The sequence below is a fragment of the Chionomys nivalis genome, chromosome 6 (genome assembly GCF_950005125.1).
Source record: "Chionomys nivalis chromosome 6, mChiNiv1.1, whole genome shotgun sequence".
Taxonomy (NCBI): domain Eukaryota; kingdom Metazoa; phylum Chordata; class Mammalia; order Rodentia; family Cricetidae; genus Chionomys; species Chionomys nivalis.
In genome coordinates, this window is record NC_080091.1 from 84,912,517 (window position 1) to 84,932,011 (window position 19,495).

Below are 19,495 nucleotides of genomic sequence, written 5' to 3' on the forward strand. Positions count from 1 at the left end.
ACAGTTCATAGACTCGTTCCCCGGCACACAGTGTTTTTCATGTTGGCAAACATTACCACCTACATTACGCACTCAGAAGTTAGCTCCACTTTGTCCCTCTTGGTTACGTCTCAATACAAAAGGTAAGCAATAAATTCATACTCTACTGCCTAAGTCTCTTCCTTTGTAATCTCTATATCTCAACTCTGATTTGACAATTGCCTCATTGGTGATATTTGAAATACCTTTCAACCGGTCTCCTTGATTTTTAACCAATCAAATGTTTAATTAACAGATTTAGGAACAGCCTACAATGTTGTAGTGATTGCTTTAGGTACTGGGCACCCAGTAAACAAAACGAACACACTAGCTGCAATGGGATAAATGTTACTGTTCTTTTAAAATTCATGTATTGAACTCCTAACCCCCAAGATGATGTGGCATTTTAAGGTAGAGTTGGTGTAGGTGGTTAGGATATGAAGAGAGTGAACTCACTGATGGGATCATTGTCCTGATAGGAGAGACTGCATGGATCTCTCATGAGTCTTTCAAGGCTATGGTGAGAAATTTGGCTTCCATAACTCAAAAATCAGGCCCTTAACAGATACAAATCTTGTACTTTGATGTGGACTTCCCAGCCTCCAGAAAGCAAGAAATAAATTTTCTTGTTTCTAAGCTACCTCTTCTATACCACTCTTTGATAGCAACCTTCATTGAATAAGATCCAACCTTGGCGATGGGGGCAAGAGTGGAAGACAGGACAAAGGTAAATGTGTAAAACAAAAGATGAAGCCGGAAGTGGAGAGATGAGTCTGTATGAGGTACTGAAAAGTTAGAGTGACCAGGAAGGACCTACTGAAAAGGTGACATGTGAATGAAGATGAAAAAAGTGGCAAGCTGTCTAGTGTACCACTAGAAGGCAACAGAAGAATGATCTAGTTAGAAAGGATAGGAGGCCCTGAACCTGGGTGCCCTTTGTTTATTTTTAGGGAGAGCGAGGAGGGAGGATCAATGGTCATGTGCATTGGTGGGTTGAGGAAAAGGGAAGGATAGTAAAAGCAAATAAGTTTAGAGATATTGAAATAGAGGATCATGACAGAGACAAGTCTTTTGGGTCTGGGCACATAAAGCTCTCCATCTGAGTGGGGCAGGTATTTGAGGTTTTGAGAACAAAACCCTCAGATCTGTTCTTTTAGTAGGTCCTCTTGTTCTTGTTAGGGGAGTAATAGGTCTGAGATGCAGTGGGAGAGGATTTAGGTTATCCAGCATTCAAGGCAAAAGATAGATAATTGTGTCTTAGATGAGATGGTGAATGACTGGGGAGTGGTCAGAGTCTTGCTATCTTTTCAATTTTGAGTCTAGAGAATTTGGGGATGATTTTTCTGAAAGGTCAAATTTAAGTTGAATATAGAATTTTTATTTCTTTCCAATCAATGCCAGAAAACACTTTTAGGGATTTTTTTTAAAGAAAAACTTCCCTTTTCCATCCCTCATTTGAAATACACCTGTCTTTAAGCTAGCATTTGAACTTTTTTGTGACATTTAAGATACATGGTGATCATCCTTGCCATTTCACCTTCTGTGTCACCCTCACTTACCTGCATCACTTTAGCCAGTTGCCTGCCTTACCCATCCTTAAGATAATTCACGCATCATCCTGCCCTTTTGGGTGGTTCTCCTCTTGCCCCACTGCTACCCCTCATTTAATCTCATAAGGCTTGGTATGTTTTTCTCCTCCCTTTACAGTTCACACATCAAAGGCATTTCTGTCAGTCTCCACTTCCAGGATACTTGCTTATGGAAGGTTCTGTTCTTTCTTCGTCTATGTTCTATGGCTAGCACAAGACCATGGAATTTACACAGACATTGTTAATGGAAAAATCAACAAATGACTCTACAAAGGATACTAAAAATGATTTTACAATAATTTGGAGAGACTTTTGAAAGTTCAAGTGCACATCATGTGTTCTAGCTTTGAACGCTGAAGAGTATAAATTTATAAATGAGGGAACAACTCTCCCAACTATTAAAGTTCACCATGTGCCTGTGCAGTCCTGGCCTTTCCTACATCATCTCATTTAGTCCTCATAAAAAATGTGCTTTATGGATGTGGAAACAGCGGCTTAGGGATTAAGTTACTCAGCTAGTAAGTGACAGAGCTGTCATGTAAATCCGGGTTTGTCAAGTTCAGTGTGCCAAGGTCCACACCAGATGGGAGGAGAGTTTCTGCTAATTATATGGTGTGGCCAACACGCATCACTTGTTACCCTACTGTTGACACTAAAAGATGGAAGCCAAACATACTTCGCAGACCTTCTCTTACAGAATATACAAATAAAATGGAGTTGTAAACAATAGGAGAACTATGTCCAGATGGTGATAGTTTATTTTAGTCAGTCTCAACTCCAGATAGGTTTTTCCCACAATATAGGCAATGGGAGCTATCCAAATGGTTTAGTTTTTACCTTTTTTTGTTAAGTTAAAAAATGCTTTGCTTAAACAACGTCTCATTTGGAAACTCAATACTTTACGACAGATCAAAACAGAGAAACCTCTTTGTGAAAATGGGATCCTTGTTTTACTAGCTGAGCCTTTTCATTTCTTCTTTGTTTTATTTCCCTTGATAACCTTAGGTAAAGAGAATACTCTGTAAAAGGAAAGAAGGCAGCATTCCTCAGAATTGTGTAATTTGATGGCAGCCAGACCTGGAGTCATGGCTTGTTGAATAGACTTGCTTAATAGAGAATTCTCAGTTCATATGGAAGGAAGAATTCTATACTTGAATGACATGGAGGCCCAAAGAGGCCAAAGGTCAGAGAGTTTGGGACTTGTTTTTAGTTCATTTAAGGTTATTGTGCTTTTAACTCAAACAAAGCTCCCACCTAGTTGTAAATCAGAGTTCTGCTCTCTCAAGGGCAACACGTGCGGCTAGTTGCCAGACAACTGCTCGGGAAATAGGAAAGTAGTTGGTTCCTACCTAAAACAAAAGTTTAAGGATCCAACTAAGTTCCAGTTCCCTTTATGGGAATAACTTGGAATTCCACCCAGGGAGTGGTTTGCCTACAGAGTGTTTGGTCTAGGGTGTGAGTCTAGGGTTTGAGTGATGAATGTAGCCCGTGACTTTCAATTTGTATGTTAATGCAGTCTTTTGTTTTACTCCTATGTTTTAAGGTCAGGTGTATATTAACCAGTTGGAAATTAAACACGGGTGAATTTTCAGTACTCACTGAAAAATTCCCTCCCGATACTATCCTATATATTTCTGCGCTTTATTATTTTCGTTTGCATCTTTGTATTCTTTACTATATTTCTACATTCCCATGCCTCCACTCTGGAAGAGGGTATTTTTGTCGAGGCTGGCCCCCGACAGAACGATAACATCCATATCACTCTGTGTTAAAATCTCTTATTATCTTTTAATGATTTATATTCTTATTTCTTTTTATCTTGAATTGCAATTAAATTCGTTTATTTTTCTTGATGATGTAAGCTGCTCTATACAACTTAAACATACAGAGGCTGGAAGTGTGAGAGCCTATATATTTTGGGATAACCAGGAAAAGACAACTCCTTAAAGGGGTGTCCTTTAAGCTAAATGTGGCTTCGCTCTGAGGCAGTCAGCTTGGCAGGGAGCATAGGCTTCACTTTATCCCTCGGTCTTCCACTGGAAAGCCACACATTTTGTAGACCGTTCCAACTGCACAGCTACACATAGCAGTGGAGAACATTGTTCAAAATGCACAGCTACACAAAGCAATGCAGAACACTGTTCAAAATGCACAGCTACACAAAGCAATGCAGAACACTGTTCAAAATGCACAGCAAGATAGCAATGAAGGAGTGTCCTGCAGTTGCTACTGGGAGGATTAACCTTCTCATAAAGATACAAAAGACTAATCTGTATACATGTTTGTGTGCATGTTCACTTATGTGTGTGTGTGTGTGTGTGTACATGCATATGTGTAAGAGATGAAGACTGGAGGAGGTTACGGAAAGGTGAGTTGTTGATGGCTACTGCATACTTGCTGCCTGTGAATCTTGAAAACTGAGTCCTGCTGCCTCATAGGCTGGTTATTTTGGCTTTATAGAATTCAGTGTATGATCACAATATACAAATTGCTTTACTCCTAGGAGGGAAATAAGTGCCTTTTATTTGATGCACAGGATACAGTTTCTAGGTAGTTCTTGTTTTGTATGAATTATTTTTGTGTTCTGGAAGGTTCTTTGGCATGCTCCTTCACATTATAATATCATTATTCTTTTATTATATGATAGAAATGTGTTCTAAGGTACTTTATAGCAGTTAAGAAAATATTTTTGTTGCATCCTAGATAAAGAAAAGTGTGTGTGTTGCACATGTATTATCATCTAATGCGTGTGTGCAGGTACACACACCCATTAGTGCACATGTGGAGGAAAGAGGAGGACTTCAGGTGCTTCCCTCTATCACTGCATGGAGTCTTTCATTGAACCTGAACCTTAGCATTTTTACTACGCTGGCCACCAAACTCCTGGGATCCACTTGTCTTCCCCTCCAGCATTAAAGTACTTATGGCCATGCCTGATTTTAAATAGATGCTAGAGATTTGAACTCAGATTCTCTTGTTTTCACAGCAAGCCTATCTCTTTAGCTCTGCAATCTTCATTTTGAGGGATATACCCTCGACCTGTAAAATAATTATTAAATAAAGCAATATTGTAAACTATGTTCACCACTGTGAGTCTAGGCTGAGATGGTCTTAGAACAGAAAGTATCTTTTATGCGTTCTTATCTTGGAGTTAAGGCTTAAGCTTTGAAAAAGAGTGTGGGAAGCCAAATCTGACTACATTAAAAATAATTTGATTAAAAATATAAATTCTATGATATAAACTTCTAGATGGAAGTAGCCAGTAACACATGCAAACAATGTTCATTTATAATAGTGTGTGTAGAAAATTTAGGCAGCCAGGAGTTAATATTTAAAAACACAGCACCATGGTCCCATTTTGCGCATGAGGCTAGAATCTTAGTGATCTGTGACCCAGGATAAATGAAACTTTACTGTGACTTACCAATAGAAATGAAGGAACTATGAAGTTTGGTGTGAGGTTTTACTAGCAAATGCTAATTCTTAATATAACTTATAATGATGAATGAAAATAAACTAAATGTTCACGCTCAGTGCTTACGTACGTGGTTATTTAAAGAGTGGAATGAAGGACCACACCTGCATCATTAAACCATCAGTCAGGAGGGGATTATCTCATGCACTTAGGGCATGATAGAACGAGCCTAAGGTAAATGTTTAATTTTGCATAGATTTTTCTCCCCCTGCTAGTTCTTAGCTATAGGCTGGACACGCATTCCTATTTGTTTTATTCGAATGGGAGCTATTTTTGTAGTAATTTCTCCTTGTCACCAAAAATAAACAGGGGAGGAGGCTGGATAAAAAGAAATGGAAAGAAATATTGAATTAAGTGAGATGTTCTGGGAACAAAGCTAGATCATCGATGGTCTATACTGGTCATTCCACTAAAGGCATCCTGCTGATTTATGCCACAAGTTTTTCTCGTTTTATTTTGCATGTTTTAATACCTCTAGTTTCTCCAACAATAAATCTGTTGATGTAACTCTGTTTATCAAGTATCTTGGAAAGCTCTGGATATTTGTCTTGTCATGCTTTTCCCTCTTAATTCTTAGTTCTCTGAGAGTCACTACATCCAGGAGTTTCTGATACAGCCCTATATTTCCTTATAATTCTGATGCCATTTCCTACTTCACTTTCGTGTTCTGCTTCAGCCCTCTGGGCATCCTGGCTAGGCATACTAGGCACTCCTTAGCTTGGGGACTTTGACCTTCACTTTACCCAGAGCTTGCTTGTCTTCTTTAAGATGTAGCTCATTTGACATCTCAATAAGATCTTTGTAACCACCCTACTTAAAATTGTACTTTACTATTCTGCAGAGAACTGAGGCTCACTGCTGCCTATACAATTTGCTTATTTCATTGTGCGCCTCCTTATACTGCTTTAGAAATTCCTTAAAGGCAAGGGTAAGCTTTCTAATTTCCTACTAACGCATGAGTAATGCCTTTATTTAAGAAGACAGCATCTTGCTGCTCTGGTTTTTCTTCTCTTTTTGAAGTGTCCTTTTAAGTTGAAAAACTAGCAAATTGTTTAGTCACACCTCCATTCCCCCTCTAAAAAGCAAAAACAAAATACAACCCCACAAACCAGGTGGTAGACTAAATCTCTAGACAACATACAAAGCTGAGGAGGTTAAAAATGAAGATAACAAAGATAAAACAGGTCCTCAAGGCCAGTTAAGGAAACCCAGCTATGTACCAACTGTGATGTAGGCTGACTCCAGAGGTCAGAACACATCCTAACAACCCCACTCAGACTTCAGCTTGTCCTTTTCTTGTTTCTGATGAAGGGATAGGAATTATTCTTTGTTAATTCTATGACAAAATACTTACAATAAGTGGTCTTATTTACAATAGACTAGGCAGACATTGCTTTAAAGAGAGAAGGAAAGCCCTAAAATCCACTTCTTGGCAAGAAGGCACAGTTCAGTTTTATTCGTAGTAAAACAACAACAACAACAACAACAACAATAAAACAGAAACTTTGATTCGCATAGCAGAAAAAAGGCATCTGTGGAACTGACCTGTGCTGAAGCTGTATGTAGTGAGGACCAGGCTGGGCTGCCACAACCATGTGCAAATGTTTGTCGATTGTCCTCTAACAGTGACAATTATAAACACAGCAGCATGACCCGCAGGTGGAATAAGCAATCCTTCTAGAGCTACAGTGCCAGGCATGGTACTTCTCCTCACATCAAGGTTGCCTTTGTGTTTCTGGGCTTCCTTCTTCAGTACAGCATATTAGGTATTTCAGGTTTTTCAAATGTCTTAAGGAGCTTCCTCCTCACTCACGTTGGCAACAGTCTTGCAGGTGACATTACAAACCTTTGATGTCTAAAGAGGTGGCAGCAGAGTAAGTGGAAAACGTGTTCCTTAGAGTCAATTTTCATGACTTCTTGGTCCCAAACACGTATATTACTAGTCTGCTTTTTTTTTTTGTTCCCAACACCACCAGGGGGAGGAGGAGGGACATCCTTGTGAGCACTGTACCTCTTGAATGACTTTTTAATTTTAATTAAGAATTGTTGTATCTGGTGGTAAAGGAACAGGTTCATCATCTCCTTCATCATCCGTTCCAAAATCTAACCGGATATTAACAGTCGTAGATTGTCGATTTCTACATCAACTTCAAATATCTCTTCATCAAACTCAGCAATTTAATTGAAGGCATGGCGTTCTGTTTCAAGAGCATGAACCCATGGTTGATGGGTGCAACGCAGTATGCACAGCACAAGAAAAAGACAAGGTCAATTGCTCTGATTTGTAATATTCAACCAGTTCAAAAGCGTTCAGAAAAATTTAAAGGACAATTCACTTCTGATATTGAAAGATGGTTAAGGAATACCACATATACCAAAGATATATCTTTATTCAGGAATTTGTTTTATTTTACATATGTGAGTACTTTGCCTGTAGAGGTCAGAAGAGGGCATCAGATCCCATGGAACCACCAGCATGAGAACTCTGGATTCTGAACCTGGGTTTTTTAAAAGAGCACCAAGTTCACTTGACCACCAAGTTATCTTTCTAGCCCCAACCATGGAATTTTGAAATAATAATAATACAGAGATGAGGGGCCATTGTAGCATGTCATATATTAGCTCATCAATACAGTCATGGTATTGTCCTTTCCCCCTTCTGGTGATAATAAACTGGAAGACAAGATATTTCTTGGCTGTGAAAGGCTTAGTCAAAGAAACATAAACATTCTTCCTCTTGAAATCAGAATTATGGTGCAGTTTTCTTCTTTTAAATAAAATTATTTATTGTTCCCACTCTCAATCCACACCTCCTCTGTTTCTGTTTAGGAAAGGGCAGGTCTTCCATGAGTCTGATACGGCTATTTAGCCATCATCTGCGAAATGAAAATGTCCAGACACTTGTTTGTGACTTTGTTATTTATAATATTTTAGACTAAGGAGAAACATGTCATCTGTCTGTCTGTCTATCTTTCTATCTAACTATCATGTTGTGACTTATGTCTCACCTAGCAGATGGTTTATCTGGGAAGATGTTGTGGACTACTGAAGAATATTGACGGACATAGCTTCATAAGAATTTCCAAGCTGCCTCTCATTCAACATGTGGTATATTTTATTGTAGAGTCATTCTTATATTTGTTCATAGAAGGTATCTAGAGACTACTTGCTATTTCAGGGACAAGTCAATTAATGATTTTAAGATCTGTTTTGTTTCTTACCGCTCTATTGCAATGTGCGTTTGTTTTTCTAAGAAGCCCATCTTTGATGGGAATATGGTGCACAAACGGTGGGCCCTTGTGTCCATAGGTGATACCACAAATCTTCTGTATGCAAATGGACATAGTATTACTATGATAAAGGGGCTGTACCATTAAACAAAGCTTGCTTAGGTGATCTGAAAGCAACACTGCCAACATAAACAGAAACTTTAAGATGCTGGTACTTCATTTAGATGTATCTAGAAGTCATATATATTGTTGCATTGTATGTGAGTGTGGTATGTGTATTTGTGCTCACATGTATGGGTGAAAATGAGTTGGGGTACGTGCATATATATGGAAAAATCAAAACCAACTTTGTGTGAATTTCTCTATAACTCTACATCTTACATATAGAGTCAGTCTTTCAAGGAACCTGAAGTTTCGGAGTTCCTGCTAGTCTAGCTGGTCAACTTGTCCTGGAAGTCGCCTGTCTCTGCTTCCTATGGTGAAATTACTGTCAGCCCTGTGCCAACCAGGCTTTCACTTGGGCACTGGGAACCAGATGTCTGAAGCTGACGCTTATTTGGCAAACGCTTAGCCACTGAGCCATCTCCTCAGCTGCAGTTACTATGCGTTCTTAAAGTGATAGAAGCAATGACCTCATCGTCTCTATTGTTGTCAAAGAACTTGTTCTAATGCTCAGAAAGTCCTTACACAGGCTGTCTTATATCCTGATTGTTTAGTCGGAGAGAGCAAAGTATATACTCTAGAGGGCGCTGTTGTACAATGTTAGTATTGTATTTCTGAATTCTAAAAAGTATAGCCTTGATAAATACATGAAGTCTGCCAAGTTTCAAAGCAAATAATAACTACTTGATTGAAGATTCTTTCCTTGCTTGTTTCCAAAGAGATCTCAAATAATAGTTCTTTCAATCTGGATTTAGTTTTCAAATAGACAAGTCTTATTTTTTGCTTCCATCTATTTTTAGAAAGATGTTCTCTTACCTTTACAGATATCAATCTCATCTTCCTGCTATTTGAAAATTATGAGTATTTATAATGTGATATTTATTTACCAAAACACTTCTTTTGGAAATGAATATATTGAATACTTTTGGAATAAGACTTCTGAAATCTGATTTTGGTGAGAGTTGCATATATAAAGTTGTATTAGAGACCAAAGATATAAAGATAAATTTTATATATATATATATAATTATATATAATTAAAATTTATCTTTAAACAATTGTTGAAAATTACAATAATAAAAATTTCAAGGTTTCTGTAAGTAATTGACAGAGAAGGCAGACTGAACTTCAGGAACCCTTTCACTTCAGCACTCATGCCAGCTTGCAGGTAACTGCTCTACGAGAGATACTAAATCAGGGAGGGAGCAATTTGTTACCCAGAACAGTGAAAGCATCAATGATTAGGAATGCTTGTCTCCTTACATGATGCAAAGCTCTTAACCCTTAGGATAATGGTCCTCCCACTCACTTGCAGTTTCTTTTACTGGATGGAGTTACAAACAGTTCATTAGAGAAAGCTCATGAACCCAGTAAGACCTCCAAAGGTGCACATCACCTGTCACAGGTCAGAATGGAGGAAACACTGTAGAGAATCAAAGACTCACAATGGCACCCAGCTGCTGACGGCAGAATGGCTATCATCCTGTGACTGTTCCTCACCTCCGTTTCTTACTTCCCTCCTGCGTCTGAATTAATGAGACACATTTGTTCTCAAACTTATCTGAGCACATAAACATTTATATCGAAAGGACCCAGCATTTTAAAAATGCACAGTGTTCCTAGAGCTTAGGAAAGTTCTACTTTGAATACTTATTGACTTGCCAACGGAAAGAGAGAAAAACACTGCACCTGGCTTAGAGGACATGTTTTTCATATCTAAATACACAAGATTTTTTTTTTGCTATACATCTCTATCTCTATATTAGAGACTTTGGCAGCTATTTTAAAGCTTTGTAAATCTGTCATTTCATATGACTCTTACTAAATTTTAATGTATATTTGAGTTATCTGCTAAAATGCATAATTTAAGTTAGTGGCTCTGGATCTAAGACTCTTCATTTCCGAATTATGTACAAAGCTTCCAAATTATGTACAAGCATTACTTTTTTCATTTTTCATTGCCATTAATTTTGATTTTAATAACCACAAGTGGCAAACTTCTATATTACATGATATAAGCATAACCTTTTAAAATAATTTTTTCTTTTTATTGATTTTATTGAGATCTACATATTTCTCTGTATTACATTATTTTAAGAGGGGTTTTTGAAACAATTAGGCTATAGAAGTTCAAAAATAGAATAAAGAGATTTTATTGACATGCATTAGTTCTCTGTCTCTTAAAATCAACCAATAGCCAATCTTTTACTTTTGGATAACTACAAAATGTTCAAAGTCTTACTTTATTGCTCCATTAAAATATGCTAACCCTAATATACAGCAATATATAATTTAATTTTTACAGAAAGCAAAGGGAAAAAGAAGGTGTTTTTATGTCCAGGTCATAGTGATGAGATTTGTATTATTTTCCATTCATTACTGTCTCTAACATATGTGCCAAAGAGATGAGGAATTGGCTCTCTGAATGGGTACAGGGCAGTGGTAATACTGCTACATATGTGTGTATTCTCCAATGATTAACTTGATTGCTATATATAGACCTAAATATTAAGATGTTCTTGATAATTGTCAAGATGATAATCTTGCTTAATTTGAATATAAGGATATATTGCAGACACTTAAAACTTATTTTAAAATGTGGGGGTCAGGAATGGAGAGATGGTAAGTGAAATGCTATGAATGATGGGGTAGGAGGAGTGCAGAAAAAAATATATCATTACATGTACAAGTTTTAGTTGTGAAAATTCATGGACAAAGAGCTTGAAGTATACACAATATTTTAAAATATATTGGGTATAATACATCAAGGGAGATGGTAGAAATGTATTGGCACCATTCTTACAGAACATCTGACCAATACTTAGTACATATAACTTAGGGAGACAAATGGGAGGAATTCCTATTTGTATTTGTCATGGCTAATTTTGTTTAATTATGCTATCCAGTAAATGGCCATTGTTCTCACAGGCAAAACTAAATGGTAATTTACAGTGAATCGTCGACCATGCCTAAGATTAGCTATTTCAAATGCTTTTGAGTAATATTTACTTTCATGAATGGATTTTTTTGCATCATCCTTGTATTGTTTTCAGAAGCAGGGGAAAGAACTGGGCTTCTCTGGATCATTTTCTCATGAAGATTCTGTTCATAATGAAATGAGCAGAGTCCCTTGGTTTATGCAGCAAAGGTTCTGAGGCCTTTGCAAAAGATGTCCTTTCTCGGCGCTTATGAGAGATGCTGTGTGATATTCTTTTATCTTGGGAAGCAGTTTTCGTGGAGTCTTGGGGAAAAAACTGTGATCAATACATCTGCTTGGCACATAGAAAATCCCTTCTATGGATTTAATTTTTCTTCCTTATCATTTAAACAAAGAATCTTTGAGGGAAAATCATATTTGCTTTTCACTTCATTCCTTTGCATTGAAGGAACTTCCTCAGTTCCATGACCTTTCCATGAAGTAGATGCTCTCACCTCCAGGACAGTCTCCCCAGCATTGTCAACACTACAGTTCTAACAGGAGTATATAATAGAAGTGGGGGAGAAGAACCCACTGAAACATATTTTATTTATAATGCTAACTTTGTATTCTACTTAAACAAGGAAAACATGTCTGTCTGCTCACATGCCAGTTACTAGTCTTTCCATCTCTTCAACTGTCCTAAGGTAGACATTACAGTACTTAAGAACCTCATCCACTCTGCCTTTATGCCACACTTCCTAACAGTGAGTGGAAAGAGAGGTATCATAGGGACACCATATTCAAATAGACTTAGAAATCCAACACTGAAGTCGACTCTATGGTCCTCTCTTTATTAGAGTCATTGGCACTCTGCTGTTCAGACTGAGAACGAAAGGTTCACAAAACTGTCATTCTCTAAAAATACCCTCTTCTTTCTCCTTCTATTTCTCTCTCAATCTTCATCTTTACTTAGTATTGTTTCATGCTCTGTTAATTTTGTCTAGTTGACCTAATTCAGACAGTTTTAATTGCAATTTAAGCCAATCACGTGTATAAGAGCAGAAGGAGCTTGGAAATTGAAAATTCTCCTCTGAACCATCCACACACTTTCAAACAATGTGGTTGTGCTGCTCAAAAATCTACATTCAGGATTCAGATAGACAAGGATAACCAAAGGTGGTATTTTACAAAAGACTGACCTAGCCATAATTTCTTAACTGTAATGTCCAGCTGTAATTTTCACATATCTCCACTTGGCATTTGGTATTCAGTATTTCCAAGATGAAGTATCCATTATATTCTTTCTAGCCCTCACAACCTTCCCTTTCCCTTTCGAAACAAATTTTCTTTCTTACTGAATGATACCACTATCAACCAAGTTACTCACATGGAGACTCTGATAGTCAAATGTGAGACTCCTCTCACCCTTGGCTTCGGGTTGGTGTTCAGACTGCTCTCCCTACACATCTACTTTCTAGCCACAAGTTTGACTTCTACTTCCACCACATTCACCCTTTGCCATTTTCTTGAATACTGAACCAGCCTTTAGCCGGGCTCCATTCACCAATAGAGTCATTCCACAAGGATCTTCTCTACAGGGAATCAGAGTTCTTTGTATATACTGTCTTAAGGGTCAGGGTTTCTATTGCTGTGAAGAGACGCCATGGCCATGGCAACTCTTATAAAGGAAAACATTTAATTGGGTGGCTTATAGTTTCAGAGGTTTAGTCCATTATCATCACGGCGGGACATGGTGGTGTGCAGACTGACATGGTGCTGGAGAAGGAGCTGCATCTTGACCTAAGACGTCAGGAAGTGAACTGTCTCACTGGTGTAGCTTGAGCACAGGAGACCTCGGACAGTGACACACTTCCTAATAGTGTCACTCTCTTTGGGGGTCATTTAATTTCAAACCACCGCATATGCTAACACTCTAGCAGAATAATGTCCCCATTTACAAATCTTTGCTAGCTTTACAATTCTCTTAGGATATAACCCAAAATCTTTAATTTGGCCTGAAGATAACAGTGAAATCTCTTCTGTATGCATTTAAGTTTGTGGTTAAATAACACTTCTTCAGGAAAGTTTTCCAGAAACATGTAGATTAATATAGTTTTCATGACAATACACATTTCAGCGTCTTCTTACTAACAAAAATTAAAATAAAAATTTTCAATCACTAATCTTTTAGTCATTAGGATTGGTATTTTTGATAAATACTGCCTTATATTGCTTAAACTTCCACAATACACATTTCACAGTTGCTTCTATTAATCTTAATTAATCAAAGTCCTTAAATTTTCCCTTGTGACATTATTATAATTAGAATTGGACAGTGGTTTTATTATTTAATTTTTAAGTGGTTGTTCTTCCAATAAATAAGGCAAGAACAGGGCTCAGGTCTTTATATTATAATTATGTATATCTAGTATCTAACAGTTTTTCAAATGAAGTAGGTACTCAAAAGCACAAACTTACATTCAACTGATGAGTATATAAAGTATAATATAACAAATAATAAGACAAGTACTACAAAGGAGTCATTAAATAAGACAGTTAAGTATGGATTTTTTGCCATATGCTACTATAGCTTACTTTTAATAAAAAAACTATTTTGCTTTTCAATAAATGATTATGGTCTCCACAGACCACTAATTGCCTTCAAGACCACCAGCTTACACAATATGAAAAGCACAGGATGGAGAGTACCACAACTAGTCCTCCAAAGCACTCTGAATTTAGAAGACAGGAAAATGAGAAATGATTTGGGTCAGTAAGATCAGAAAGTAACTAAGAAAGAATAGAATTTAAAAACTCAGTGGACAGCACATATGGAGGCAGTAATGAACTGCTCTGGAGGTAAAATAAGCATGGAATTGATACCATACTTTGCACAGTAGATGATCATGAAAAGCTAACAAAGAGCTGTTTCAGAAGTATGTTGAGAAATCATTTGTAATGGGATAAATGAATTTGCAAATGCAAGCATACACACGGTGTCACAGACAATTAATTTGCACAAATATGCCCTGAAAGAACTCATGTGCATTTGTACCACAGAATCTGTTCAGGAATGCTCTTGGTGGATATGTCAGTTGTAGGACACATGTACCATGTAATCCTTATAAGAATGACCATGGATACAGTATTACATACTTTTCAAAACAATTTTTTATCACATTTTATACATTGCATGCAGATAGAACTTATGTTTTTATGAATATGCCCCAATGATGGAAAATCATGAAGAAAATGAAGGGCATTAAGTTATCATCCACAGACAGCAGTTACACAGGGGAAGGTGAAGAGGGGGAAGCTGAAGAACATGGTATGTTTGTGGAAGTGACCAAAAGATCTTTTCAATAAATATTTGAATAGCCATACATTCATTTTTCAAAATGTCCATGTCTTTGAGAAACCATTATTTTGCTCATTAAAATTATTAACTATTTAATCTTTTGTGATTTTAAAAGAATTCCCTATAAGTAAATTCATTTGTTAATCTAACCCCACACATATCAGGAGCTGAATCTTTCCAATACCCGGTTGGTATTATCTCACATCAATGTGCACTTTCTAACTATACAGGCAGCTATAACTTTGGGAGTATGGCATTATTTTGTGTTAACTGTATGTCCTAGAAATGATTCTGTATATTGTTATTATGAGTAAGTCCCTCTTTAATCAGCATAACTGCACAATATAAGTGTCTTGTACCAGCATTCAGAACAGAAAACCACTAACATCTTGCCACTTTAGCTTTTTTTTTTTCTTTTTTGTGAAAGAAATAAGACATTACATAGGTAAAATTTCATTGTTTCATCTCCAGTCTGGCTTCTTGCTCCCATCCTGTAGTCAACCATGCATAGTAGACTTAATGCCTTTCTTTTTGGTTTGTTTGTAAGACCATTGCACACTTGTGTTATTCATGAATTAAATACAGTATGTTTTGTTACTTTTAAAAATAAGCCAAACAGTGCCCATATATTGCTATTATGTAGCCTTTCTGAGGTACTGGTTCTTTGAATCTGAGTTTTTGCTTAAACCACTGTATAGTAAAACTGTGTTATGAACATTATGTTGCATTTATTTGTTTACCTGTTGAATAAATATTCCATGTATATTTTGAATGTATGTTAAGGGCTTTTTATAAAAATAGTTCATTTTGACTTTGGATCACTCAGCCCTAAAGAAGATGTCTTTATCAAACCCCTTTCTTCAAGGCTCAGGGATATATGCAGAAGAGGAGGCAAAAGGATTATCAGAGCTAGAGGTGATGGGTGACTCCAAAAAACAGTGTCTTCCAGATGTAACAAGATTGATATACATTAATTCACAGAGACTGTGACAGCATGAACAAGACCTGGACTATTGAAACCAGATGAACCCCAGCACTGGGAAAGGGAGCGTACACAAAGTCCCATCCGTAACCAAGAAGCCATTTCAAGTTGATAGACCCTGGGAAAGGGAAAGTCTGTTTCTTTGGGTGGCGGGTCACTGGGTATATTAACCGCACTTCATGGGAGGTCCCATGCCTAAGGAATATTTGGACAACATAAAACAGACTCCATGGTTTTCATGTATGTGTTTTTGTTTTGTTTTTATACTTTTTGTCTTACTGGTTTTATTTGTTTGTTTGTTTGGTTGGTTGGTTTTGACCTTTGCTACTTGTTTTGCGGTGTTTTTAGAGAGAGAATAAGAAGTTGAGTGAGTAGAGAGGTGAAAGAATATAATCAAAATGTATATTAAAAAATTTTAAACAAGAATAGCTCATTTTGTGTTTGGTTTTAATTTGTTTTATTTTAACAGATATATAAAGAGAAAAATTTATTTGTTTAAAGGGTACCATATGATATTTTAATACTTACATGTAGTATGTAATGTTTAAATCATGCTAAAATATATATGTCTTCCAATATTTTTCATTCTCCTATGCTAAAATATGTTCAAGTGCCTTTCTAGGTTTTTGATATATACTATTAGTACATTAACATTGTCTGTGCTCATCTTTAATTCGACTTTATATGTGTTATAGTTCATAATGATATCTTTCATAACAAATATTAGAAAGCAAAAAGAATGATAGAAAGATATTAAGATAGATGCATATATCTATAAAAAATTTCTGGAGATTTTTGCTACTAAGGGGACGAGATGAGAAATGAGATTTGTTCAAAACAGAAATGTTGGAGGAGAGAAGAATTTTTTTAAAACTGAAGTTAGTTCTGTATGTCTTTGTACTGATGATAGGTATTCCAGCAGAGAAAGACGCTTGCTTGTTGTTTCCTTGAAATGTGAAAGTCAAACAGATTTACTCTAGAGGAACCAACCACAAGCTTCATGGGTTACAGAGCAACTTAAGTTACAGGTTAAAAAAATGAAATTTTAAAGAACTACCTTGGGAGTTGTTTCTGGTGGTCAGATTTACAATAGACATGAAATAATTTGCTATGAGATATATAATCCTGGATGATGAATTGGAGCTGATGTTTCTGTGTCTCATAATGACATCACTACTTCCCCATCCCAACATTAGATGGGCTCTATGATTACACAGACATATTGGTGCCTATCCGCCTAATTTTCATAAATCAATATAACGTCTTCTTAATGATTCATAGGTTTAAGCATGGATGTTGCAAGCTAAAACAACAATTCAGAAAGCAGAGTGGAAACAATAGATAAGGTGCAAAACTCATTTTGGGGAACCTGATGTATCCTATTTTCAATTTATCTCATGTTCTTTCAGGATCTTATTAGAATGCAAGTCATCTGACTAGCTTTGTCCTGTCTCTGTATTCAGCTAATTGTATCATAAATAGTAACAAAAGAGAAGAAAATGGAAATGTGGTTTATTAGGAAAGAATGGGTTCTGCCAAGACTTGCCTGTCCATTGGATGCTTATTTATTTGAAATCTTTCTTTAAACTGTGCTCTGATTGTCGACTTCTAAACCTTCATCCTGCTTTCTAAACCTCACCTTCATCTTTTGATTTTTATGCTACCTGGTGGGTATGAATACTCTGGGTAGACCTATGAAATTCTGGAAAATCACAGAACTTATACGAATAGCAATTATTTTATAAAATAGCTGTTTAAGTTCTAGGGGCTGTATGAGGATTTCTGTCCTCAGAGACAAGAACATGATAAAAAACATGAACAAACCATGTGTGCAGCCTTTAGGAGATGGCAGCTTGGATGAAATCTGAGAGTGTAATTTGTACAGGAGAGCACACAAATCTGTCAAGAAAGCCCATTGTCAAACAGAAATATTTCATAACTACCTGAAGATACATCTACATTTAGGTAAAAATTGAGTAGAACTATTTAAAAAGTATAAAAATAAAAGTATAAAAAAGGTAAAAATCTGTTCATTTTTGCGCATCTTACTTGATGCCCTGATCTCTCAGAGAATTTGGAAGAATTGGGCAATTGGAATTTAATAAAAGAAATCCCTAGGACATTTGACTCCTTTCCTAACCCCATACCCTGGAAGTTCAAAGCTTTACTCAGGCTGATGGAATGTACTTTCCAAAGTATGCTGTCTCAAATTTCAGATTTTCATCAGTTTTACATAATTATTGATTGTAGATATTTCATGTTAATAAGAAAAATGATTACAGTAGATACAGCTTGTTTAAGAAATAAAATATAGTCAAAAGTACAATCTGTGGAAACCAAAATTCCAAGAGAAATGTGAAACAATTTATTTTTAAGTTTGAAAAATAGGCTGCTACCTATTTCCTACGTATCTATAGGTATACTCAAATAGATTTAATCATACATGAGTTTTGTTATTAAATATGGTTTGATTTTTATTCTTCTATTTCTGATGTTCCAATATTAAAGCAAAACTCAACTGCACTTACACCTAAACAGTATTCTTGCCTTAATTGATCCTTTTTTAGTATAGCCTGCCAGGAAGGGTCATTTCTCTAGTGCTGATAGAAAAGCCATATGTACAATATATACAATGCAATGATTTTCATTATGTTAACTAAGTTGTTAACTTGGTATTAAGTTCATTAACTAAGTTTGCCAATTAAGTAGTATCTGAAGGCAGGTTATGAGATAATTTGCTTTGTGTGTAAAAGTTTATGAAAATAAGTTTTCATTAACCAAAAGGAAAATTGGAGCAATGACAGTTTTCTTAATTAGTAGCAATACTTACTAAAACTAGAAATAGCATTATTGCACAAAATAGAGAGAAATCTTGCCTTTGCTTTCTTGGCTTTCATGTCACATTTAGTAGCTGGTAATGACACCAGTAGAAATAAAAACATTTAGTCTTCAAAAAGTTCTCAAGCAACAGAGCAAGTTTTTTTTTCTGACTATGTTTTAATAATCACAGTTCAGTTTTTGAAGACTGAAACTTGAGAAATAAAATACTTCCTTCAAAGATAATGTAGCAACAGTACTTCATTTTCTTTGGTTTATTTATTTGGTTTGAAAAATTCCCTCTAAACAGAGAAACAACCAAGAATGTTACCTAAACAACACCAGTCATGTTTAAACAATCTCCAACAGTTTCACTAAAGTTTTCAGAGAAGTGACTGTAATTGCTTTTTACAATCCAAATTTCTTAAGCATTTATGTACTTTACATGCTTTAAGACACAGCAAAACTTGTAAAGAAGCTACAGAGGCAAAAGGAGATCTTACCTAAACATCTTACTCCTGAATAATGACAAGGTCCTTTCCTCTGTGTGTCCAACTGCTTTGAGATTCCCACTCAACTGTGTGACTCTTTCGTGCTGTGTGTACCTGAAGCCAAAGGAGGAAATCCCATGTAATTAAAGCCTAACTCGTAAAACAAGTCTGAAGAAAACAACTTGAACCAATAGTATGGATTGTGGGCCAGAATCAGAGACTGGGAAACCTCACAAATCAGAAATAATTCCATTTATCTGGTAAGTTATCAATAAACATGACTACAGGTGGCAGATATTTTCATAATCCTGTGGCCATTTCACGTCACAGTTGTTTTTATTCAACAGGATGTGCCACTTCTGCTTATTATCATAAGTTCACTCCTTACTTCCCATGCATTGACAGGCGCCCCCTCTGAATATGCTTTTCTCTATGAGAAAATATTTATTCCTC

The 19,495-nt window shown here is 36.3% G+C and overlaps 1 protein-coding gene across 1 annotated transcript in view; it reads right to left on the reverse strand.

The window, feature by feature from the left end:
* The window catches only part of LOC130876000 (transmembrane protease serine 11D-like), a 60,167-nt gene extending 41,085 nt beyond the window's left edge, over window positions 1-19,082 (reverse strand). Inside the window, exon 1 of the mRNA XM_057772374.1 lies at window positions 19,055-19,082. Coding sequence (XP_057628357.1) covers window positions 19,055-19,062 — 8 coding nt within the window. The 5' untranslated portion in view covers window positions 19,063-19,082. The remainder of the gene's footprint in view (window positions 1-19,054) is intronic.
* Between the last annotated feature and the right edge of the window lie 413 nt (window positions 19,083-19,495).